General features: G+C 41.8%; 1 protein-coding gene across 3 annotated transcripts in view; it reads right to left on the bottom strand.

The window, feature by feature from the left end:
• The window catches only part of ORC3 (origin recognition complex subunit 3), an 80,209-nt gene that overhangs the window by 46,624 nt on the left and 6,725 nt on the right, over positions 1 to 26,860 (bottom strand). Inside the window, exons 2-11 of one of the 3 annotated variants that reach the window (XM_073675683.1) lie at positions 24,643 to 24,675; positions 21,836 to 21,890; positions 20,399 to 20,496; positions 16,067 to 16,211; positions 15,641 to 15,745; positions 14,275 to 14,429; positions 13,951 to 14,081; positions 12,772 to 12,931; positions 9,859 to 9,972; positions 803 to 936 (exon numbers count right to left, since the gene is read on the bottom strand). In XM_073675683.1, the coding sequence (XP_073531784.1) occupies positions 803 to 936; positions 9,859 to 9,972; positions 12,772 to 12,931; positions 13,951 to 14,081; positions 14,275 to 14,429; positions 15,641 to 15,745; positions 16,067 to 16,211; positions 20,399 to 20,496; positions 21,836 to 21,890; positions 24,643 to 24,666 (1,121 nt within the window). In that variant the 5' untranslated portion in view covers positions 24,667 to 24,675. The remainder of the gene's footprint in view (positions 1 to 802; positions 937 to 9,858; positions 9,973 to 12,771; positions 12,932 to 13,950; positions 14,082 to 14,274; positions 14,430 to 15,640; positions 15,746 to 16,066; positions 16,212 to 20,398; positions 20,497 to 21,835; positions 21,891 to 24,642; positions 24,676 to 26,860) is intronic. The other 2 variants (XM_073675684.1, XM_073675685.1) reach the window with 2 other exon arrangements.

Raw genomic sequence — 26,860 nt, 5'->3', positions numbered from 1 at the left:
GCACTAAACTCCAAATCCCTCCATTACCCCGCCCCCATATGGCCAAAGCCCCGCCCACCCCACCCCCTCCTTGCTGGGCCATGGAAAAATGATCTTGCTTCAAGCCGTCCCTGGTGCAAAAAAGGTTGGGGACCACTGTTCTAGAGTACCAGAAATAATCATAAAATGGCAAGTGTCTGCTGTCAGCTGGACAGGGGAAATCAAATTCTCCAGGGTTCATCTTCCTCATCTCTATGCTCCCACTTGTAGACATGGCCCATACACATGAGAAAATTAGGAGCCTAGGAGTTCTAAAGCAATTTAAAGGGAATCTGTCAGCAGGTTTTTGCTATGTAATCTGAGAGCCGCATGACGTAGGGGCAGAGGGCTTGATTCCAGTGATGCATCACTTACTGGACTGCTATGTGCAGTTCTGATAGAATCCCTGTTTTCTAGCAGTGGTCATAATGCTAAACTGTGAATAACCCCGTCCACACTGTGCATGGTCAGCAAGTTGTCAAGCAGTGGTGGGGGCAGGGTTAAATAGATTAGCCTGACTGGTCTGCACATGAGACAGTCCTCTAGTGATAATCTCCTGCTGATGAAAGACAGATTGTATTAAGACTACAAGAAGCTGCTGAGTAAGTGACATCTCTGGAGACAGGCTCTCCGCCTCAACATTATGCTGCTCTCACATTACATAGCAAAACAGATTTCCTTTAAGATGGTTAATAACCATTTTCACATTAAGCCACTGCCTGTGCAGGCGCTTTGCCCAGGTATGGCACTTGTTCGCCACTCACTCAGTATATGTCTTCCATACCTCATGAAAGATGCCAAATGCCGAATGTTTTCACACTGATTATGGGATAAGGTCTTCACTCGCTGATTCATGTCCTGAACATCACAACATAAAACACTCAATGGTTGAGAGTTAAAATGCTCCACCACGGCAAGCTGAAAAAGAGAAGAAAATAACGACCACATGTATAAAACTACATCACCAACATACAAGCAGCACAAAGATGGAGTGTAAGGTTCACCTGACTGCACCGAGAGATCGCCGATACCTCCACTTCTCATAGATCACATCTAGAATTCACATCTATACGTTTAGCTGTTTAGATAGATTTCTTTTATTATCTCTTAATAGGGAAAATATGGCCAACTGCACTCGCACGTTTTCTGTTGAAGACCGCTCCAAAACTGCAGCAAAGTTGTGTTTCATGCAGCGGATTCTATCTTTTGCATACTAATGAGGGAAATGAAACAGATAGGACCTCATGTCCCCAAATTCATACTGTTGGTTTTTTTTTTTTTTTAAGTAGTGTCTATGGATTCCCCTGTATGCAATCCTTCCAATTTACATACATATGCAAGCAACTTCCCTCAGACAAGCATCTCTGGTCTAGGTGTGCTAAAGAAATCAGACTAAGGCTGGTTTCACACGTCCGCATATCTCAGGTACCAGAAAAAAACGATACCGGAGATATCAGTGTCCCGTATGTCACATGTGTGGCAACCGTGTGCCGCATCAGGATCACACGGACAGGCGCCTGGGATTCAGCGCTACAGTTAGTGCTGAACACTGCCCTCATCATGGTTCCCTGCCGGCGCTGCGATCGGCACCAGCAGGGACCATGATGAGGGTAGTGGTAGTCTTCTCCCAGTGTCCACCTGTGTAAAAAATAAGAATAAAATAATAAAATCCATGTACTCACCTCTCCTAGGTGTCCCCGCTACAGAGGAGCAGGGGAGAATGAGCGGCTCCGGAGCTGCGCTCAGTGAGTGACAGGACACCGCTCCTAAGCTCAGCTCCAAAGCCACTCATGGTCCCCTGCTGGTGCTCATGGCAGCGCCGGCAGGGAACCATGATGAGGGCAGCCTTCAGCACCGGTGCTTGGGGAGAGCGCTAACTGTAGCGTTGATTCCCAGGCGCCTGTACATGTCACACTGACGACACACGGATGTCATCCGTGTGGTACGTTTTGCGGACCGTGTATCCGCAAAAAAAACAAACAGACTTGTCTCCGTGTAGAGCACATGAACACACGGTCCGTAAAGACATACTGAGATGTGAGTATGTCAGTGTCTTCAGTACGTGTGGAAACTGTCACCACTCGTACCGGAGATACTGACGTGTGAAAGAGCCCTAAGGGCCTACGCAGATGTCCATGCAAATCAGTCTGAGATTGGACCACCAAGCACGGATTGCCTGTGGGTCTCCTGGCCCGAGCATGACGGCCTCATAGAAATACATGAAGCGGTGACGCTCAGGTCGGGAGAGCCGCGGCCAATCCGTGCATTAGCAGTAAGTGCTTAGACCGATGTGTACAGACATCTGAATGAGCCTAAGGGTGTCTGCAGACGAGCGTATAATAATCTTCCATGTTTAATTCAGAAACATGAATTTTTTTCTAATTTTTATCATATTTTCATCCATGTGTCAGTTTATTATGTCCATATGATAATTTTCATACAACCTGTACCTGATCACATACAGTTTCCTAAGTTTATAACAAATGTATCAGTAAAAATCAGATGCCATTCTGATGGTTCATGTGGGATCCGATTTTTTGAAATTGAATGTGCAATTCTTATCTGAGACTCGGAAGAAAGTAATGCATGCTGTGATTTGTTTTCTCACAGTCGGACAAAGAAAAAAAATCATTCAAGCGTACAGCCCTACTGAATAACATGGGTCAGTGTGTTCTCAGTGTGCTGGCTGATTAAAAGTCCAATTTATATGCTTGTCTGCATGAGCCCTTAAAGGGGTTTTCCCACATACAAAATACATTTTAAATTCATAGATCTTGGAATAATAACTTCCACAATTTGATGTGTTAACAAATGTTCCTGTGCTGAGATAATCTTATAAATGTGCCCCTGCTGTGTACTGTGTAATGGCTGTGACTGACCGTGCAGGAACATGATCTGATCATACCACAGCTCCTGGGCAGAGGGGGAAGCAAAAGAGTATACAGACATCACAGCAGGGGATCACAAAGGATTCTTTCCTTGAAGTAAAACATTGATTAAAAACAGGCAGTGAAAGGTTTTACCTCACAAAAAGAATCAGCTGTGATCCTGTCTGTATACTTTTTTGCTTCCCCGCCCCCTGCCCAGGAGATGTGGTATGATCAGACCATGTCCCTGTACAGTCAGACACAGCCATTACACAGTACACAGCAGGGGCACATTTATAAGATTATCTCAGCACAGGAACATTTTTTAACACATCCTATTGTGGAACTTATTATTATTCCAAGATTTATTGATTACAATGAACTTTTGTTTGTGGGGAAAACCCCTTTAAAGGGTGTTGTTTCCAAAATGGGGTCATATGCGGGGGGTTTTCTTCTGTTTGAACGCCTTAGAGGCCATACAAATGCGACCAATTTCAGCCAAATTTGTGTTCCAAAATGCAAATGTTGCTCCTTCCCTTCCAAGCCCTGCCGTTTGTCCAAACAGAGGTTTCTGGCCACAAGTGGGGCATCAGCACTCCCATAAGAAACTGGGTAACAAATTGTGGAGAATATTTTCTTGTGCAATTCCTTGTAAAAGTGAAAAAATTGGGGCCAAAGCAACATTTTAGAGTGCAAATTATTTTTTTTTCATTCGACTGTGCATTAATTCCTGTATAGCACCTGAAGGGTGAAAAAAATTCTTAACAAAAGTTTTGAAGTATTTGAGGGATGCAGTTTTTAAAACTTTGGGGGAGTTTCCAATATATAGGCACCGCAAAGGCCATTTAAATCTGAATAGGTCCCTAAAGAAACAGGTTTTGTAAATGAGAAATTGCTACTAAACTCTTAACCTTTCTAACATCCTAACAAAATTAAAGGGAACCTGTCATGTCCTATCTACTATCTGCACTGCCCCCATAGCGTTGTTAATGATGCAATGTGCATCACCAACGAGCTTTTTTCATTAAAATTGGTGCATCTATAAGGATTCTATAACATTTTATGTACTTATATCCTACCTGCTCGTTTTCAGTCATAGGGGTGTGATCCTCATATTCAGTCAGGGGCGGGCGCAGCTTTTAGTCACTGCTGGCGCCGCCTACGTATTTGAAATTTGCTCCCAGCAAGCGCTGATATTTGTGGGGCGCATGCGCAGTTTTACATGTCCGGCTTCGGGTCCCCGCGCATACACAGTGAGACTGTAGTTCACACGTGTGGGGATCAGCGGGTCATAGCACATGCGAAGTGAAGCTGCGAAGTACACAGCCTCAATGCACAAGCGTGGGGACCCGAAGCCGGACATGTAAAATTGGACATGCGCCCCACAAATATCAGCGCTCGCCAGGAGCAAATTTCAAATACATGGGCGGCGCCAGCAGTGACTGAAAGCTGCGCTCGCCCCTGGCTGAATATGAGGATCACACCCCTATGACTGATAACGAGCAGGTAGGATATAAGTAATAAAATGTTATAAAACCATTAGAACACCACTAATTTTAATGAAAAAAAGCTTGTTTGCATCATTGCATCACTAACAAAGCTATTGGGGCAGTGTAGATAGTAGATAGGACATGACAGGTTCCCTTTAAATGACGTTTGTAAAAAATGATGCAGATGTAAAGTAGACATATGGGAAATCTTAAAATTTACCACTATCATGAAGTACAATGTGTCACGAAAAAATCTCAGAATCAGTGGGATCCGTTGAAGCGTTCCAGAGTTATTACTACATAAAGGTGACACTGGTCAGATTTCTAAAATGTGGCCTGGTCATTAAAGTTACAATTAGCTCGGTCACTAAGGGGTTAAATTTACAAAGCATGGCCTTATAGTTTGCAAAAAGAAAAGGAGCACAGCCCTATCCAGCACAAAGTGACAGATGAGGCTAAAGAGCAACAGCATAAACACATGGAAGATTCATTATGCTTATTTATACCCAAAGCTGTACAATAGACCGCCTACTAACCCCTGAGGACAGAGCCACAGTCGCTTTTTCTTCCCACTTCACCTTTCAAGGGCTGTAACAATTTTATTTTACAGCCTACATAACTGTATGCCTCCATTCAGTTTACTACAATGGAAAGAAAAACCTGAGAAATTTTTTTAAAGGGAATCTGTCACCCCCCTGGCACTTATCAGACCTCTAATATGGGTATACAGGTGATAGAAATGAGAATCTATACTTACCTGTATGCCTCATGTTAAAGGTTTTGTGGCAGTAATATAGCTTTTTATTTATTTTTTATTTATTTTTTTTTTTTTACAGTTTTTGATGCTTGCAGGCCAGGAGACGGTAAGAAATCCACGTCTCCTGTGGTAATTATAATTTTTCCCCCTCCCCTGTGCCTTGCAGTTCCCTGGCCAGATCCCACGCAATTTACCTTGTACGCAAGGCGCACTTTATCTTCCAGTCTATGATCAAGTATGTTGTGCACCCCACAGCTGTGACAGTGACCTGTGGTAAGAAGCTTACCGTGGGCTGATGGTACCACTACCGCCATCAGCTGGCGCCTGCTGACATAAGATATAGCGAGCCCAGACGCCGCTGGATGGGAGTAGTAGTCTCACATCCGCCGGCGCCTGGGATGAAAGTCCCCGATGTTCTTCTCCCCTGCAAAAATAAAACACCATATACTCATCTTACACCTAGTCCTCGAAGCCCTGTAATAAAAGTAAACTAAACCAACCTCATCCTCACCTGTCATCATGAACTCGTGTGACCTCACTTACGGCTGTACTGCTGCGTGGGAATTACTCACGCAATAGTAGTGCTGTAAGTGAGGTCACACGAGTTCATCAGCTGATGAACTCGTGTGACCTCTCTGCCGGCAGCTCAGCCTGTACACTAACACTGGAGTGATTACATTCCTGTGTCAGTGTATAGCCTGCTGTCCTCTAGAACAGTCACATAAGTGACTGTTCTAGAGGTGACCCCAATCGTTGTGGGACAATCTTGAGTGTCATCACGTCGGACAGGTAAGGAATATGTTTGTTTTTTTTATTTTATTTTTGTTAATTAAAAATCAAATACAATTGTGTGTGCTTTTTATTTCAAATAAAGGACTTTTTTTCTGGCCTTGTCTTTATTTCTCTAATTGTACTATAGAGTTAGTAATGGTCAAGAGTCTTATAGATGCCGCTCCATTACTAACCTGGGCTTCATGTCAGCCGCCAATACAAGGCCGACATGAACCCAAACCTTATTACCCCACTTGCCACCGCGACACGGCAATGGGAAGAGCAGAGGCTAAGCGCCAGATTTGGCGCATCTTATGGATGCGCCTTTTCTGAGGCAGCTGAGAGCTGATCTTATTAGCCTCGGAGGGGGCTTGTATCTATGCCCCCTTCCCTGGCTATGAATATCAGCCCACAGCTGTCTGTTTAGCCTTTACTGGTTAGATTTTATAGGCGGACCCTACGTCAATTTTTTTTCTGGGGTCCCCCTGTAAACTACGGTATGAGAGATACGGACAGATAGAGATACGGACAGATAGAGATACGGACAGATAGAGATACGGACAGATAGAGATACGGACAGATAGAGATACGGACAGATAGAGATACGGACAGATAGAGATACGGACAGATAGAGATACGGACAGATAGAGATACGGACAGATAGAGATACGGACAGATAGAGATACGGACAGATAGAGATACGGACAGATAGAGATACGGACAGATAGGCAGAGGGAAAGCGGCCAGCTGGGGCTGATGTTTTTAGCCTGGGAAGGGGTTAATACCCATGGAGCTTCCTGGGCTACTAATATCAGCCCCCAGCATACATAGCCTTTACTGACTATTAAAATGGGGGGACCCAAAAAACAAATTGGATGTGGGGTCCCCCTATTTTAACCGCCAGTAAAGACTAGGCAGACAGCTGGGGAATGATATGAATATAGCCTAGGAAGGGGCCATGAATATTGGCCCCCTCCTAGACTAGAAAAGTCAGCCCTCAGCTGCCCTAGAAATGGCGCATCCATAAGATGCGCCAATTCTGGGACTTAGTCTCGCTCTGCCACACTGCCCTGTAGAGGTGGCAGTGGGGTTATACGGTTGCGGTGGATGTCAGCTTATAATGCCAGCTGACATCACGTCGGAAAGGTGAAGAGGAGGTTGGTTTATTATTTTAATTTTTATTGCAGGTGACAATGGATTCAGAGGGAATGGGCGTAATGGTAAGTAGAGTTTAATTAAGAATATTAAAGGAGTCTGTGTGGTTATTTCAAATAAAATATTTTATTCTGGGTGTGGGTGTTTTTATTTTACATTTTACTTACACTATGGGGTTAGTAATGTGGGCGTCTTATAGACGCCTCTCCACTACTAACCTTGGCTTGATGTCAGCTGGCATTATAAGCAGACATCAACCCTAGCCCTATAACCCCACTTGCCACCACCACAGGGCAATGGGCAGAGCGAGGCTAAGTGACAGAATTGGAGCATCTTATGGATGCACCATTTTAAGGGCAGCTGAAGGCTGACGTTTCTAATCTGGCAGGGGGCCAATATTCATGGCCCCTTCCTAGGCTATTCATATCAGTCCCCAGCTGTCTGCCTAGCCTTTGCTGGCTGTTAAAATTGGGGGACCCCACATTTAATTTTTTTGGGGGGGTCCCCCATTTTAATAGCCAGTAAAGGCTAAGTATACAGCTGGGGGCTGATATTGGTAGCCTGGGAAGCTCCATGGGTATTAAGCCCTTCCCAGGCTTAAAAAAAAAAAAAAAAAAAATTAGCCCCAGCTGTCTGCTTTCCCTCTGCTAGTTAATAAAATTATGGGGGACCAAAGGCCATTTTTTTTTTTTTTCAGAAATGTAATTATTTATTAATAAATTACATGAACTGTAAGGAACACACGCTAAGCACTGATTATATATCTCACATAATATATGGATAGATAAAGTATCTATCGATCTATTATCTATTAATCCATATATCTATTATCTGTCAGTCTATCTGTAGATGGATATAGTTATATAGATAGTTAAGTAAAAGATATATAGATGATAGACAGACTGATAGATAGTTCACAGGAGGACCTCAGAAAGAAATTGAAATAGGGTCCCCCTATAAAATCTAACCAGTAAAGGCTAAACAGACAACTGCGGGCTGATATTAATAGCCAGGGAAGGGGCAATGGATCATGGCCCCCTCCGAGGCTAATATCCGTTCTCAGCTGCCCCAGAAAAGGCGCATCCATAAGATGTGCCAAATCTGGCACTTAGCCTCCGCTCTTCCCACTGCCATGTAGCAGTGGCGAGTGGGGCAATAGGGTTTGGGTTCATGTCAGCCTTGTATTGGCGGCTGACATGAAGCCCGGGTTAGTAATGGAGCGGCATCTATAAGACGCACCCATTACTAATTCTATAGTAAAATTGGAGAAATAAAGACAAGGCCAGAAAAAAAGTCCTTTATTTGAAATAAAAAGCACACACAATTTTATTTGATTCTTAATTAACAAAAAAAAAAAAAAAAACACATATCCCTTACCTGTCCGACGTGATGACACTCCAGATTGTCCCACTGCGATCTGGGTCAGCTCTAGAACAGTCACTTACGTAACTGTTCTAGAGGACAGCAGGCTATACACGGACACAGGAATGTAAATCACTCCAGTGTCAGTGTACAGGCTGAGCTGCCGGCAGAGAGGTCACACGAGTTCATCAGATGATGAACTCGTGTGACCTCACTTACAGCACTACTATTGCGTGAGAAATTCCCATGCAGCAGTACATCCGTGAGGTCATGATGAACTCGTCTGACCTCACTCCCCGCAGCTCAGCCTGTACACTGATCGCGCTCCTGTCAGTGCATAGCAGCTGCTGAATAGAGCAGTCTCATTTTCATGAGATCGATGTGGGACCCACGTTATATGGACTGCGGCAGACAGGTGAGGATGAGGTTAGTTTATTATAGGTGAAATGGCTTCGGATAGATAGATATATATATATATATATATATATATATATATATATATATATATATATATATATATATATATATATATATATATATATATATATATATATATATATATATATATTATATATATATATATATTTATATTCAAATAAAAAAGAAAAAAAAACATTACACTTACCTACACCTTGTCCCCGATGTTCTTCTCCCCTGCAAAAAATAAAACATCATATACTCACCTTACACCTAGTCCCCGAAGTCATTGTCCCCTCCCCTGTAATAAAGGTAAAATAATAAATCTGTCTGTCTGTCTATATTTATTAAAATCTCCCATCTGGGCCTCACTATTTCCTATGGCAGCAGGCACCAGCTGATGGAGGTAGTAGTACCATCAGCCCACGGTAAGCTTCTTACCACAGGTCACTGTCACAGCTGTGGGATCACGCCGACATCTGTCAGCGTGATCCCACAGCGTTCTGACAGCGTTAACCATGTACCGCTAATCAGAGCCTGTGTTTCCTGCGCTGTCACGCAGATGACAGCGCGGGAAACACCTGAACAGTAACATGGACTTCATGAGGAAGTCAGTGTTCGGGTCCGTGCCTGAACAGTAGGTGTTCAGTACGGACCCCGAACTTTAGTGTTCGGGTTAGTCCATCACTATCTGAAATCTGCAACAAAATTTACTTGTTACATTGGCTACATGTGACAAACTACCCACTGCCAAGTGTGAATGAGCAATGGAAATCTGTAGAAATATTTGACATGCTGACTTAAAAATTTGCACAGAACATTTGCAAAAGTGGAAATGAGATTTTTACAATCTCAACTACTTCCCTGCTATTGTATTATGCTGGGGATTTTCTGCAGTAAATCTGCACTAAATCTGGATTATTATTTCAAGTGTTTTTTTGAAGTAGTGGGTACAGAGTGCCCACTACTTCAAAATGATCAAGATAATCAAAAAGATCCAAAAAGATCAAGATAATCTTACCTGAAGGCCCTTGATGAAGTTCTGAACAGAGAAATCATGGTACAAAAATATAGTGATGAGGACCTGCAGAACACGTCCACTCAGCTTGAATGGAAATTGATTGGAGAGAAGCAGCTGACAATAAAAGATTTACATAGTGATAAATACCAGGCTACTAAACACTGTACACAGCCAGGAACACACTGACATTACATGTGATTTCTAGCATCTTTTAAGCCTGTATTCTTATCGCCATTATTTTTACCAATTATAGTATGTCCATCTAATATTCTAAAAAAATTGTTCACTGCCATGGCTTGAGTGATGGAAAGAGACTGTGCTGCCAGATATAAGTCCCCTGCCGATGCTGCGATCAGGGCACAATGTTCAGAGTAGTATTCGGCTCCCGCTGTCTCCTAGTGCAAAAATAAGAATTTTAAAAAAAAAATTATACTCAACTGCTCAAAGACTAAATAAGTGCCCCATGCTGTAATCCATCTGACCGCACACGCTGAGGAGCAGAGCAGAATGACTTGCTCCAGTGAGCTGGCCCCTGACCTGCGCTGAGCTCAACGAGCGGTGTCCTGTCACTCAGTGAGCTTAGTGCAGTTCAGGGGCCCGCATATGCGGTCGCCTCAAGCCACTGCAGACACGGATTTAGATTACATGGATTACAGGATGGGACAGTATGTCGGACAGGTGAGTATTATGGTTGTTTTTTTTTTGTTTGTTTGTTTGTTTGTTTTTTTAAAGGGGACAATGGCTTCAGGGAATTCGGTGTAAAGGTGAATATAATGTTTTTTATTTTATTCTTATTTTACACCAAGACACAGCGGGGGCAGAATACAACTGTCAACATAGTCCCCTGCTCACGCTGATCTCAGCACCGACAGGGGACAATGATGAAAGATGCCTGCAGCACCCAGTGCTTGGAAACAGCACGAACAGAACCGCTGATTCCCAGGCTCCGGTATGTGTCACACTGATGACAAAAGGATGTCAGTGTGCACGTGTGTGGGACGTTTTGCATCGGGTAAAAAACGGACATGTCAGAGTGTGTTGCCCACGGACACACGGTCCGTGAAAACACACTGACATGTGCACAGACCCATTCATTTGAATGGGTCTACATACAGTATATCAGTGTCTCCAGTACATGTGGAAACCACACATACTCGAAACAGACGTGTGAAAGACCCCTTAGGTGAATTAATAGTTACAATAATGACAGGCAAACTGGGTGGCAAAGGCGAATTACAATAGTCAGTTTTAGTTTTTACTTTAACCCCCTTAAGGACACAGGAATTTTTAGCTATTTGCATTTTGTTTTTCCTCCCCTTGTTCACAGAGCCATCATTATTTTATTCTTCAGTTTACATTATCATATTGAGAGTTTGTCTTTTGTGGTAGAGTAGATTTATAGTAATAGATACAATTATATATATATCTATTGTATATATTGTAGATATAGTAATAACACAATTCATTTTACAATACAATGCACTGGGAAAAGGGGAATAAAAACCAAGTGCATTGAAAAGGTAAGGTTAAAAAAAAAAAAAAAAAAGCAATCCATGTCACTGGGTTTTGTTTTTACAACGTTCATTGAGTGTAAAAATATCTTGACAACACGGTTCTCCAGGTCAATATGATTAAGGCGATAACAAACTTGTCCAGTTTTTATTACTTTAGTGGTTAAAAAAAAATTCTGAAGTTTGTTTTAAAAAAAAGCGTGTCACCATTATCACCAACCTGTAACGTTTTATTTGATAGAGTTGCATGAGGGCTTTTTTTTTTTTTTTTTTTCCGATACCATTTTTGGTACACAAGGTATTTTGATCGCTTTTTATTGTATTTTTGAGGGTGGGGGGGGTGCAAAGTAACATGTGCAACAAAAAATAAAAAGCCATAAAAGCTTTTTTTTCTCGCTTATTGTATGGCTTGAACAATATTTTATCTTGACAGACTGGATTTCTTTGGACATGACAATACGACTTGAACCTGCATTTGTTCAATTGCGTATACTATACACTATGGCTGAGCTTCACAAGAGGACTAACATGGCAGCTATGGGTGCCTTCGACAGGCCATTGGCTGCCATGATAACCTATGGGTGCCCTGCAATTGCATCACATGGGGTTGATGGGAGCCAATGTGCACACACTGGCAAGGACATCATTTAAATGACAATGTCAGATTGACAGCAGCATTTAAAATGGTTAAACTTCAGCAATCAGAGCAAGCTCCAGTCACTGCAGTTACAGGCAGATGCTGGCTTTATAACACAGCCGGCATCTGCCTAGTATGAAGCAGGTTCAGCTCCTGAGCCAGATATGTTTTCCCTAGCGAGCTATGCTAAAAACGTATGTTGTTGAGGGGTTAAAAAGATTTTGCCGTGAGAACATGACCTATTGTTGAAAACATATCATTGCATTCTGAAAGCTACAACATTTTTGATAAATGAGTTGTATTTTATTTTAAAGACACCACTTTGTGGTACATGTAATGTATTAAATAACTTTTATTACAATGTACTTCTAATGATGTAAAAGTAAGATTATAGTGCAGGAGTCTGCGTCTCAAAAACAGCAGGTACTTGCCATATATCAAGAATAATGAATATTGTGCATCCTCCTGCACTATAACCATCTTTCTGAACACAGTGGGTTACAGTTCCAGAACCAATGCCACTCTTGCACCATAATAGTATGGTGTGAGAAATATTACAATGCTGATCTGGAAGGGGTGAAAAGCCAAAAGGAATAAATACATCCATCCTACAGCATACACTGCTTGCCTAGGGTGCCAGGGGTGCAACCTGCGGAGAGCAGCGGATCACCACCGTGCATGTATTATTTCTGATAGAAAACTCCATTAAAAGAAGTCATAAGAAGTAAAATGGGTGGTAATACTTTGAATAAAACAGACATTTACCTTATTTACTACAGTTGCCAAATGATCTGTGCATGATAAGGAGTGAAACAGTTCTATACACAGCAGAGAGGACACTGAGTGAGACAGAAGCCCGTGGATTATCATTGGAGAAGTGGCAATGCCAAATACCAAAACCAGAGGCAACTCCTTGCAGTAACGACTGAAAAATAGAAGGAAAACACACTGAACAGAAGTAAAACCGGAAAGAGGTCATTGATTGTGTTAGAAATAAAGTGACGTCAGTAAAGCTTTTTTCAGGCAAAATCAGTGAGCTATCTATTTCCCCATCCATTTATTAGCACCCAGAATGAAAATTTTTAGAGAAATGTCCTAACATATTCAGCAACATTGGAGAGAGATGTATCAAACACCGTCAGCGGATACATTAATTTAGGAGAAAAAAGTGAAACATTTTCAGCCTAAATCATGAAACAAGAGAACTTTGTTATATATTTGTCCTTTCTAGATTGTGTGCTCTCTATCCCTTCTGTATAGATTGATCGAGTAAAGCCAGTGTGATCTGCCCTCTCTGAAGACATTGATGCTTTCCTACCTCTCCACACTCTAATCTGTCCATTATATTTTCCAATACTAACACCCATCGCTTTTATTGATCTATCAGATACATGCCTATAACGAGTGATATATATTAGAGTGTGCACACAGTAGTTAGGGATCTCTCTATATAGGATTGTAACAGAACAGGACATGACAGCAGAGATTTGTCACCACATTCAGCATATTACATAGCAGGAGGAGAAAAGATTGATATATGATTGCGGGCAAAAATGTAGCAAAATGTGTAATTTATTGATCTGAATATTAGCTAACTCTGGCTGAAGGGGAACAGTCCTTCTGACAGATTGGAAGCCATCTGTGTACAGACACACATACAGTGAAGGCAGCCAGTAGAGATGAAGTGGTTGCATGAGCGTCCTGGGAGAGGCACTTGTTTCAGGGGTTCCCCTATAGTAAGAAAGTCCAAGACTATATGATAATACAACATTTTGTACATGTTATACCACCAATGTGTGTGGATAAAGGATTTCACCTGACACATTACGGATTTGTTTCCTTTGTCGTTCGCTCTTTCTTGGTACATCTCTGATAATGATCCCGTATGCCTCAATTGTGGTCCTCATTGAGGTAGAATGTGCAATGACCTTCATGGCTACATACCTACTGATAACAATGAATTGCTGCAGTACAGAAGATGAAAAACTTTCCAGATCTTTGAAGACCACAACAATCTGAGGAGCCTGACAACGTTCCAAGGTAGCCGGCCTCTTTTTCTTTGGTGAACTTGATTTCTTTAGTTAAGTAAAAAAAATTATGAGAATCATTCATAGTTATACAGACAACCAGTGACTCTATATAATGTAACGTCATGTAGTAAATTGGTCCTTGGTGCTGTGAACTCCGGATATCGTTGTTTCTAAAGAGTTCTTCAGCAAGAAGGAAAAAGCTCACTGCTTAGTAACCCGCTATCATGTGAATGATTACCTTTGTAATCTTCTGATACCATCCAGAAAGTGAGGACATGGTGCAGTTCATCTTCCTCTGAGAGACAGAAGCATAGTCATCCTCCTCATCAAGATCCAAATCTGCTCCACATCCCATCAGCTGAGAGAGGAGCTTCTGAAGAAGCGGCTTTATTCCTGGAAGACATCATCTTAATTCATCAATTAAAGTTTTACAACAAAACCGCCCCTTAATGACGGTGTGTTGGAGCAGAGGCGGATTTATTTTTTTTTTTTTAACATCCGTGGTACATGTATGGAGTGGTGGTAGGAGACTTCCCGCAAACCATTGTATATATACGGTGATCATGATGGCACAAGCAGAGCTGTCACCATCATCGACAGGTATCAGCTGTATATCATAGCTGACACCTTGCTACAACAGTCACAATCTGTATAAGCACCGATCACGGTCGCTTAACCCTTTGGATACTGCCATCGATACTGACAGCGGTATCTAGATGGTTATTTGAGGAAAGGGGTGATCGCAGTGCCGGTAATTGCCAAGGAAACCCAACGCAAAGTAATGACTTTTGGGTCAGACCGCTATAGTAGCCTGTAAGTACCTGCAATAAACACGGTCTAAAGGGCAACATGTCCGTGTTAAACGGGCAGATTCAATATCCTGTAGTACTGCAGAATATTAGATCAAAGAGCAGGCAAGTAAAAGTTAAAGTCCCATACAGGGATTAAGTAAAGTAAAAGAAAAAAAATGTTCAAAACAAAAAAAAAAAAAGTATGGAAAAATATTTTGCTAATAAAAATGCTGTCTTATGTAAAAATGAGAGTAAACAATAATATACACGTTTGGTGTATCGCCAAGTCCTGAACAATCGAAACTATACAAGTGTACCATACCCTATACAATAAACACCACAAAAATGCACAAAAGTGAAGCTTTTTCATCATATTGACACAAAACGTGGAATAAAAAGTGATCAAAAAGGTATTGAAATGAAAAATGGTATCACTGAAAAGGTTCGCTTGTTCCATAAGGAATGTGACCAGTCAACTTCATTTTGCTGACTGCCTTAGAGACCCCTGCTCGAGTAAGCGACAGTGGTCACAGTAAAATAAACTGATAAAATAATATGAACATTAATGATGGCACACAATTCAGCTACATGTACATATAGTGGACAACAATAAACTTAGTCTACGTGTCTCTTTATTACTTCTTAATATTGGTTAGAAAACAAGAACCTTCTCTGTACTGTATGAAGCAGAACCATGCACCGTCAGTAATGTGTAACCACAAAGAGCCTGGACCATCTAGAACAGTCCTAACTGATCACAGTCATCATTGTTATTTTACTGTAGACATGCTATAAACTAATATGAATTCTTACCAGGACATTCCTTGGCTTGTAACAAAACTACATATGGCGTTACATGCTCATGAAGAACATCCGAGAGGCTGGTGAAGGTCAACTCATGGTCCATGACATTGACACCTGCAAAGATGGAAGACATCATACCACACAGGACGTACTCTACACCTGCACATTCTGCTGTCAGCTCTAAAGCCAAACATACCCTATAGAAAAACGTCTGCATCTGATAGGTGTTACATAGAATAGGCAGGGGAAATGTGCAATCAATGGGCTTGTACTGCTGTAGCCCCCTAATTACTGACCAGAGCCCTAATCTTGTGATTAGTGGGAGTTCCAGCGATTTTTAAAATAGGAAGTCTTTTAAATTCTATGTTCAAAGGAACACAGCCTAAAACTACTAAAAACTGAAAAGAAAGCCACATATGAAGAGGATAGACATACCGAGTAGTAGGGCCGCGGTAGGAATTTCACTAGACCTCACTCTGCAATTCCAGTCATTTCTTTGGTCCTGAAAATCGGAGTGAGATTTCTTCAAGAAGCAGATGAGATTGTCAAAAAGCTTTTTGTTCAGCTCCTCCTGCAATTGCTGAAACAGAAAATGAGCGCTTCAGGCTGGTTTCTGCTTTAATTGCAGTACTTGAGATTTTAGGATTTGCGTAAAGAATACTGATGCAAGAAGTTTTATGTTAAAATAGGGAAAAAGTGGACTAAAAAGGTAGTAAATAGCATAAACCTAACAAAAACAAAAAAAATCTAGTCTCCTGTTAAATCCAGTTTCTCTGATTATCCCAGACAGTTTTATTTCCTTCCCTGCTGGATTCACATGCTGTCTACCCACATGACCGCTGCAGCCAATCACTGGCCTGAGCACTCCTGTGCTGGACACTGCTGAGGCCAATGACTTGCTGACGAGTTCACGGTGGCAAAGAGTAAATAAATGCCGGTAGGCCAAATCGGTGGCGTTGTAGCTGGGAGGATTTACCAATGATAGATCTTCTGTGGAATTTTACACCATTTACAACTTTTAGCATTTATGTAAAGAATCTATATTTATAGTGCTGACCCTTATTTTTCAGGACTTCAGCAATTCACCATGGCAGCTGGAAATCAGATCCTGGGTCAAAACTTGACTGATGACAACCCATTCTTGCCTAATCAGTGCTTGGAGTTTCTCATTATTTTTGTACTTTGTTTCTCCATCTGCTTTTTGAGAACAGACCACAGGTCCTCAAATGGGACTGAGATCTAGGGAGTTCCTTGGCCATGGACCCAAAATGTCAATGGTTTGTTCACCGACTTAGTTACTGCTTTTGCCTTGTGACACGGTGCTCCATCATGCTTGAAAAAACAATGTTCATCATCAAATTGCTTCTAGATCATTGCTCTTGGAGAATAATTAAATCCCATCTTTATTCACACATGAATAGTCTAAGGATGCTCTTCTGTTGGCATGACACACTTTTCACGGTAGTGTTCACCTTTTCTTCTCGAGACAAATCATTCTTCTGGATGTCCCAAAAAGTCTGAATGGGGCTTCATCAGAGAAAAGAACTTAATCCGTGTCCTTTGCAGTCCAATTTCTGTGCTTCCTTCAAAAGTTATTTTCTCTGATAAAGCCCCCTTTAGACTGTTTGGGACATCTGGAAAAATGATTGTCCGGTGACGAAAAGTGGAGCACTACCATTGAGAACCTGTGGTCATTTCTCAAAAAGGACAAACAAAAACATAGAAATTGGGATAAATTTCAAGCATGGATTCGCCATCAGCCAGGATTTGGCCCAGAATCTGATATCCAGCATGCCAGGATGACCTGCAGAAATCTGGGTCAACACTGTAAATGTTGAGTTTTTCCATAAACTTGATGCAATTGTCAATTAGAGAATAAAAACTTATGAGATGCTTCTAACTGTACTTCAGTAACTATAGAAACATCTAACTAAAAGATCAAAAACACTGAAGCAGCAAAGTTTGTGAAAACCAAAATTTGTATCAGTGTCAAATCTCAAGCTTCTATTAGAAAACAGTCAGCGAAAAACAGACAGCACATGGATGGCACATTAGTGTTATCAGACTATTTCACAGACCCAGAGACTAGATCGCAAGTTTTATGAACGTCTCAGATCAAAATCGGACATTTCCATGTTTTGGTGGTGGTCTACTCATGCCACAAAAATACACGAACATGTGAATAGATTCTAATAGGTACAATTTTTCATAGTCTCGATGACACATACAGGTGATTCTTACAAAATTAGAATATCCTCAAAAATGTAATTTATTTCAGTTCTTCAGTACAAAAAGTGAAACTCATTATATAGAATCATTACACACAGAATGATCTATTTCAAGTGTTTATTTCTGTTAATGTTGATGATTATGGCTTACAGCCAATGAGAACACAAAAGTCATTATCTCAGTAAATTAGAATACTTTGATCATCTTGTAGTTATGAGACCTTTTAATGCCTTCCTCAGGCATGGTATACCATTAAAAAGTATCACAACTACAAGATAAACCATGCCTGAGGAAGGGACCTAAGTTGTCTCAAAAGCTTGCCTTGTAACATCATTTATTCTATTTTTGTTAGTCATAAAAAGGTATCATAACTACAAGATTATCTTGGTTTTCCCACTGAGAGCAATCTTTTTTTCAACTGGCTAACACGTTACCAAACACCCATTTTTTTTTTCATTTTTTTTTTTACGAACACTTTATAGCAACAGCATGAAAAATTATTTTAAAATCCGAAATGTTGGCCTACTGAAATGTATGTTCAGTAAATGCACTCAATACTTGGTCAGTGCTCCTTTTGCATCAATTACTGCATCAATGTGGCGTGGCATGGAGGCGATCAGCCTGTGGCACTGCTGAGGTGTTATGGAAGCCCAGGTTGCTTTGATAGCAGCCTTCAGCTCATCTGCATTGTTGGGTCTGGTGTCTCATTTTCCTCTTAACAGTACCCCAAGTCATCACCGATTGTGTAAACCTTGATTTCCAAATGAAATGCAAAATTAAAAGGGGTTGTCCACTACTTTATATGTACTTTATATGATCCCCCAGTGTATTCCCCCAGGGACCATAAGTGTTTCTCTAAATACCTTGTGGTGCCTTTTCTGCCTGTGAGCGGCGCTATCACTGGCTGCTCACAGCCATCACGTGACACCCGGCTGCAGCCGGCTCTGACATCCGCTGACGCCACAACAAGTCCAGGCTGCAGCCGAGGGTCCCTCTTCCGAGTTCCACCGGTGGCAGCTGGGTTGTGGGTGGGGTTACCCTGCGTGTCACACCCGGCATCCACCGCACGCCCTGCCTCTCCTCATTCACTGGGAAAACGTGTGGTGGATGCTGGGTGTGACGCGCGGGGTAACCCAGCCCAAAGCCCAGCGTCCACCACGGGGGAGCGCGTCACTGATGTCACGCCTCACTTGACGTGACATCAGTCACGGGTCACGTGATGCCTCTGAGCGGCCACCAATAGCACCGCTCCGAGGCAGAAAAGGTACCGCAAGGTATTTACAAAAACACTTCTGGGCCCTGGGGGGATACATGGGGGGGGGGGGTTTCATATAAAGTAGTGGGCAACTTCTTTAACTTTCATCTGAAAACAACACCTTGAGCAACAGTCCAGGTCTTTTTCTCCTTGGCTCAGGTAAGACTCTTCTGGTGTTGTCTATTGGTCATGAGTGGCTTGACACAAGGAATGCGACACTTGTAGCCCATGTCCTGGATACGTCTGTGTGTGGTGGCTCTTGAAGCAATGACTCCAGCAGCAGTCCACTCCTTGTGAATCTCCTCCAAATTTTTGAATGGCCTTTTCCTAACAATCCTTTCAAGGCTGCGGTTATCCCGGCTGCTTGTGCACTTTTTTCTACCACACTTTTTCCCAGAGCTGTGGAGTCGGAGTCGGTATAAAATGGACCGACAGCAACATATATAATAAATTAGGTACTTCGTTCAATGCAATTAGTGGGGAATATTTTTTTCATAAGAATTTGAGAAAGTTCTGAAATGTCCTATAAAATGTCTGTCCTATTCCTGATCTAAGGGTCTAGACTTTTAGCGGAGATTAATCTGTGCTACAGTAAATTTATCACTTACACATGAGCCATGTATGAGGGAGTCAGAGTCGTGGAGTCGGTGACATGGAAATTGAGGAGCCGGAGGTTTGGCTTACCAACTCCACAGCCCTGCTTTTTCCTTCGACTAAACTTTCCATTAATATGCTTGGATACAGCACTCTGTGAACAGCCAGCTTCTTTAGCAATGACCTTTTCTGGCTTACCCTCCTTGTGGAGTATGTCAATGACTGACTTCTGGACATCTGTCAAGTCAGTCTTCCCCATGATTGTGGAGCCTACTGAAACAGACTAATGGACCTTTTAAAAAGCATAGGAAGCCTTTCAGGTGTTTTTTCTTAATGAGTCTAATTTACTGAGATAATGAGTTTTGTGTTTTCATTGGCTGTAAGCCAAAATCATCAACATTAACAGAAATAAACAATTGAAATAGATCACACTGTTTGTAATGACTATATGTAATATATGAGTTTCACTTTTTGTTTTGAAGAACTGAAATAAATTAACTTTTTGATGATATTCTAATTTAGTGAGAAGCACCTGTGTATAGGCCATTTGGTAATGCTGCCTTAGAATTGGACGCATTATGTAAATTACTGATCAAGGTTATCTTAGTGAATACAAGTATTTCAGAGTAAATCAACCATTGATTAAGAATACATCTGCAACCCCTCAACTTCTGATAGGTTCCACTGACCTCCGTCTGGGACTTCATCTGCTGCCACAGTAACTGGCAGCTCTCGAAACGCACCCTGCCATCTTCAGCGCTCTTAAGACTTTCAATAAAATAGTCGGCTGGAAATAAAAGAGGTAATTGAACTTCAAGATTTCCTTATGTGACAAGTTACATTTACGCTCCTGAGAACTTATGGCATGTAGACAATGTGAATTATGGGACATAATTACCCAGTGTTATCCACGTGACATTAATACAGACATAACGAATCTTTATGACCCTTTTCAACATAAAAGAAAGCAAATCTATAAATACTAATTCAATGAGAAAGTATCTGAGACTCATTTTCTCCATTGCACAGTTAATTTGACAGAGTAAGGGGAGAACACAGATACACAAAATAAAGAGACACACTTCACGGGGAAGGCCAACTGAGACCTAAACTTGCAGCATTACATCTAGTATGTCACAAAAAAACAATTCCTAAAAATAAAAAGAAATTCTGCACTTCAAACTTGTCCAGAGACACAGATAAATCTTAGTATAGGGGTCAAATATGTAAGACTTTTTTTTCTTAGCCCTAATATGGTGAGATAGAGCATCATAAGCATGTTAAAATATGGACACCAAATTGAAAGTTAAATTGTCCTTTCAATTCCAAAATCCATGGAGAGACCCTATTGTAGCGTGTGCTATTTCATACCAAGTATCTAACGGTTCAAATCACAGACCACCCTACAGCTAAGTTGTCCGCAAAAATCTATCTATAATAAAGAAGTTTGGATTTTATGGGTAATCTGTCATCAGATTTTTGTCATGTCACCTGAGAGCAGTCACACAGAGAGGAGAACTTGGCCGGCCAGAAACCAGGAGGGGAAAGAGACTGGAAAGCCGTGTGCTGCTCAAGAGAAAACTTGATAAAGCTTGAATGGGACTGTCATCAGGTTTTCGCCATTTCATCTGAGAGCGCCATAATTTAGAGACAGAGATCCTAATTCCAGTGATGTGTCATTAACTGGGCTGCTTGCTGGAGTTTTAATAAAATAACTGTTTTATCAGAAGTAGATTATCACTTAGAGGACTAGTAAACCTGCTGTTTATAGTCCTTCATATTCATAAACCCTGTATAACCCACCCCCACCATTGATTGGCAGCTTTCTGCCTATGCACAGTGTACACAGAAAGCTGCCAATCAGTGGTGGGGGCGGGGTTATACAGGGCTCCATATTCAGAGAACTGGTTGAAATGCAGCAGATAAAACAGAGAATTTATCAAAACTGCAACAGACAGCTCAATATAGGATACCGTTGGAATCAGAGTTTCTGCCCCTACATCATGCTGATCTTAGAAAGGGTAGTAAGAACATGTGGACAGGTTCACTTTAATGACAGTGCTGGATTTTGCCTGGAATGTATTTCAGGTTACAGATCCCTCCCTCTGATAGCACCATATACACACCTGCAGTAAGAGAACGTCTTTTCTTCTTTGCACTAGGTTTGAATACAAAGCAGCCCTTAAAAGTAGAAAAGAAATGTACAGCTCATATCACAAGGAGGCATTTCTCAAGGACATAAATTTGATAAATATAGTGTAGTCTAATAGTCTTATACAGTGGTTAGCTGCTTTAGACACGATAAAGGTTTAGATAAAATAAAATTATTCTTTCCAAATGCGTGGGAAACATTAATGAAGCACTCCCAAGAAAGTATTTATTCGCTAAACCTGTCTGAATATGTGTAATGTAAGTGCAATAGAAGTACTTACTGATCGCCATCTTTCTTTCCTCACTCACGTGATTGTAATTCCAATTCACCAGATCACACAGAGGACCATGTATCAGCCAAAAGCAGCTTTCATAATCTAAATATTCCATTGTTCCGTGTTTTCATTCTCATAATATACAATTATTTTGCCATTATGGTATAGATCTGGTATACTTACAATGCATCAGAATAAAGTGACTTCTGGAATTTCAGGCCCGTGAGTGAGAAGTGGGCTGGAGTTGCGCTGGAAACTTTGGAAGACAACATACGTATTTAGACAGGTGTAGCTAATAAAAAAATAACTGGGTGTGCTTCCTTAAAGAGAATCTATCAGAAAGTTTTTGCCACGCAATCTGACAGTACCATGAGGTAAGGGCAGAGACCCCAATTCCAGTGATGTATCACTTCGTATACTGGGTGCAGTAGCTATGATAGAGGTACAGTTTCTCTGCTGAAGATCTAGCAGAGCTCAGTTGTTGAGCTGTGTACATCCCCACCCACATCACAGCTTTATGTATACATTGTATAGTGACAGAGAGCTGCTAATCAGCGCTGGGGGTGGGGTTGGCCAGTTGTCCTCTAGTGATAATCTCCTGCTGATAAAACACTGATTGTATTGAAACAGCAAAACACAGCCCAGTAAATGACACATCACTGTAATCAGGGTCTCTGCTCCTACATTATGATGCTCTCAGATTACATAACAAAACCTGCTGACAGATTCCCTTTAAAGAGAATACTAAAAAGAATTTCTAATCAAAATAGAGGACAGCTCCACTTCTGACCTACACTATACTCAGGAGAGAATTTTCTGTATTGGAAAGTCATCAGTCTTGATTGTGTAAAGGGGATAGGATTTTCAAATATAATGGAACCAACTTATCTGCCAATGCTTTGGTCATTACAAATAAGAGGGCTGGCTTAGCTATTAAAGTGAGCAGGTCAGCCAGCCACCTTCACATCAATGACATGCCAACAGAGAAAACGGTGTCAAGCACAAGCCAAAAGTGAAGCCACTGCATTAGAAAGTACCGTATTTTTCGGACTATAAGACGCACTTTTTTCCTCCAAAACTTTGGAGGAAAATGGGGGGTGCGTCTTATAGTCTGAATGTTGCTGGGGTGTGGATAGATATATATATATATATATATATATATATATATATATATATATATATATATATATATATATATATATATATATATATATATATATATATATATATATATATATATATATATATATATATATATATATATATATATATATATATATTAGCGGTTGAGGCGGAGGAGAGGGGCACAGGAGGCAGTAGCCGCCTGCTGCAGCTTACACTGTCCCCGCTGCTAAAGAAAATGAATATTCAGTGCTCCTTAATAGCGGCACACAGTGTATCAGCAGCGTGGCTTCCGGGCGATCACGTGTGCCCACTATTAAAGGGCATGAATATTCACCCCCTCTTCATGCCCATGGGTGTGGGGAGGGGGTGAATATTCATGCCCTTTAATAGTGTGCACACGTGATCACCTGGCAGCAGCAGGAGCCGCACTGCGGTTACACTATGTGCCGGCTATTAAGGAGCAGGAAGTCACTGCTCCACGAGCACAGTCCCAACGTGGGGAGCAGTGACTTCCGGCAGCTGATCTCTCCTTGTGAGCCACGCATGGTAGTGACGCCATGGGCGGCTCACATGGAGAGATCAGTGCGGGCAGACAGGACGCAGCGCTGGAGGAGAGAGAAGAAAGGTGAGTAGGAGTGTTTATTTTTTTATGTGCAGCCTGATAGGGATGAGGGGTGCCATGCATACCAGGACAGGGATGAGGGGTGCCATGCATACCAGGACAGAGATGAGGGGTGCTATGGATATCAGGATGGGGGCCACGTATAATAGGAAGGGGGGAGGGGGCATATCTACCAGGATGGGGGACATTACCCCTATTCCAGTGTCAGCAGCAGACCAGCTCCCCCTTAACAGTGCATCGTGACCACATTTTTTTTTCTATTTTCCTCCTCTAAAACCTAGGTGCGTCTTATAGTCCGAAAAATATGGTATTTTTTTATTTGGAACATAGATGGAGGATCATGTGAAGGCAACATGCCCATCAGCTCTCTCTATTGAAACGAGCACGTTTCCTGGAGGTCCAAAAGCTGGGTAAGTGCAAATGAATCATTTTTTTTCTAAATCTGACATACAGTTCCAGTGTTAAGGACCTTTTTATTTAGTGTTGATTTTTATGGTGTTTAACAAGGGGGTGGTGCACACAGGATTCTCTAGGGGCATGTTTTACATCGATACCCTATGAGCAATGTCTTTTTGGTAAAGATCATAAAAAGTTTCACATCACTGGAACCGTATGGTGAAAAAAACCCTGAATACTCAAGGGCATAAAATAAGAGCAATAAACTTCCCATTTTTCACCTGTTGACAAATCCTCTAAAGCAGCCAACGTCAAGTCCAAAAACACATTTCTTCACAAAGCAAAAGCAAAAGAAGGGATTTACCTTGGAAACTGATGATGTTGTCATAATGGAATCCTGGAAATAAAACAGGATATAGAAGAAGATTATAATATATTCCTACAGTGGATAACATCCTGATTGATCTATAGACATACACATAAAAAACATAAACCATGTTTTCTCGTCTACATTATAGGGAAGCTGTAAGAGCTGTGATGGCCAGAGGACAGGCAAGAGGAGGAGGAGGAGGAGGAGGACACGGTCAGTCGTCCTCTTGGTGAGGACACGAAAGTCTTGCCTCTTTGCAGTCTGGCACGCATGGCTGAGTTTATGTTACGCTGCCTTTCCCATGACCCTCGCATTGTCCAAATTTTGGGTGACAGTCATTACTGGTTGGTGACACTTCTAGACTCACGCTGCAAGGAGAACTTTCTGTCTCTTATTCCCACGCAGTACAGGCCTAATAAAATGGGGCAGTATCAGAAGGCCCTTGTTGAGGAATTATTGAAAAAAAAAATCCCATCTGAAAACGCTGGCGGTAGAGGGCACAGTTCGTTGGACAACCAAGGAGTACAGGTGAGAGACAACTCCAATCCAGCAGAGGCAGGGGAACACTGTCAAAGTTCTGGGAGAGTTTTCCCAGACCCTCCCATTGCACAGGTCCTCGGGGTACTCTCACAAGGAGTGCAAAGTTTGGGAAGATGCTGAGGGAGTACCTTGCCGACTGTACCAACGTCCTCCAGGATTCCTCTGTGCCTTATAATTATTGGGTATCCAAGCTGGATACGTGGAATGAACTGGCTCTCTAAGTCTTGGAGGTCCTGGCCTGCCCTGCCGCCAGCAATTTATCAAGAGCGGGTTTTTAGTGCCGCTGGTGGAATTATAACTGATAAGCGTATCCGCCTGTCAACTGAAAATGCTGACAGGCTGTCTCTTCTAAAAATGAACAAGGGCTGGATTGGGCCAGACTTCTCAACACCACCGAATGATAGCAGCGTAACAAACTCCAATCCAGTGTCTTTTTTGGGGAGGTCTAACTCTATTCCCATGCACCTCTGTCTTTACACCCAGACAAGATTTTGTCTATTTGCTCTTATCCTCCTTCTCCTCATCATCCTCCTCCATATCACCACCATATGTATGTCTCTTGCAAAGGGCATTGGAGTTCCTCCAAATTTTTGGCAGCTGTTGCTTCACTGCATAGAAAAACAGTATGGGAGACCCACTTCCTAATAATGGGAACATGTTGTACCTTGTTACTGTAGCCCAGCTCCATGTGTCTTTAAATTGTTAGTAGGGTTTTTCCTAAATTTTGGCATCCGTTGGACTCACTGCATACCCTATAATGGGATAGCAGACCCTCTCCTTTCTAATGGGAACATGTCGTTACTGTGGCCCTGCTCTATGTGTGTTTAAATTGTTAGTGGGGTTTTTCCCAAATTTTGGCAGCCCTTGCAGTCACAGCATGGGCATTACCACTATAGGAGACCCGCTCCTTTATAATGGGAACATTTTTTTTTTACTGAGACCCTCCTCTATGTCTCTTCAAAGGGGTATTGGAATGTGTCCAAATTTTTGGCAGCCCTTGCAGTCACTGCATACACAATAACACTATAGGAGACCCACTTGTTAATAATGGGAACAACAAAGCATAGCCGACTGCTGGCCCTTTAAGAATAGTAAGGCTGTAAAAATAGTGTGTGTGTTCACAATCCCTCCATTCACAATCCTGCCTTCATAAATGAAACAGGATGTGTCTGATGATGCTTCACACACAACATGGCCAGATAAGGTTGTAAAATGTTAAAATTACATTTCCCAGTGAATGCATTTGTCTAGGTTGAAAGCAATGCAAAAGTGCAAAATCGCATCAAAAACGCTACGTGTGAACATAGCCCAAGGTGTGGAGTATTTTTGGTTTTGGTTATTTATTTTGCCTTATATACAAGTCGTTACCCTGGAAAGGATGTTCCTTAACATATTTCCCAGGAAAATCCATTTTGGTTTAGTTTTTGTATGTTTTATTTTGAGTCCGTAAAAGTGGCGTAATACCTCTGACAACGTTGATGACAGCAGTGACCTGGGAGTTAGAAATGCTTCCAGAGGTCATCCCCATGCTGTTCCGATGCCATTTGAGTACTGTTCCCATCGATTTGGGCAATTTTTAGGTTTTCTGCAGAAAGCTGGGGGGGGGGGTATCTTTCAGTTAAGATGACCTCTGGGAGATCTATGTCCGGCTCATAGATCTTAACAGCTTATT

Source organism: Phyllobates terribilis, unplaced genomic scaffold, assembly GCF_046119375.1.
Source record: "Phyllobates terribilis strain yellow unplaced genomic scaffold, ASM4611937v1 Scaffold_3__8_contigs__length_932513732, whole genome shotgun sequence".
NCBI lineage: Eukaryota > Metazoa > Chordata > Amphibia > Anura > Dendrobatidae > Phyllobates > Phyllobates terribilis.
The sequence above is the reverse complement of the archived record's forward strand: the minus strand, read 5'-3'. Positions and strand labels throughout refer to the sequence as shown.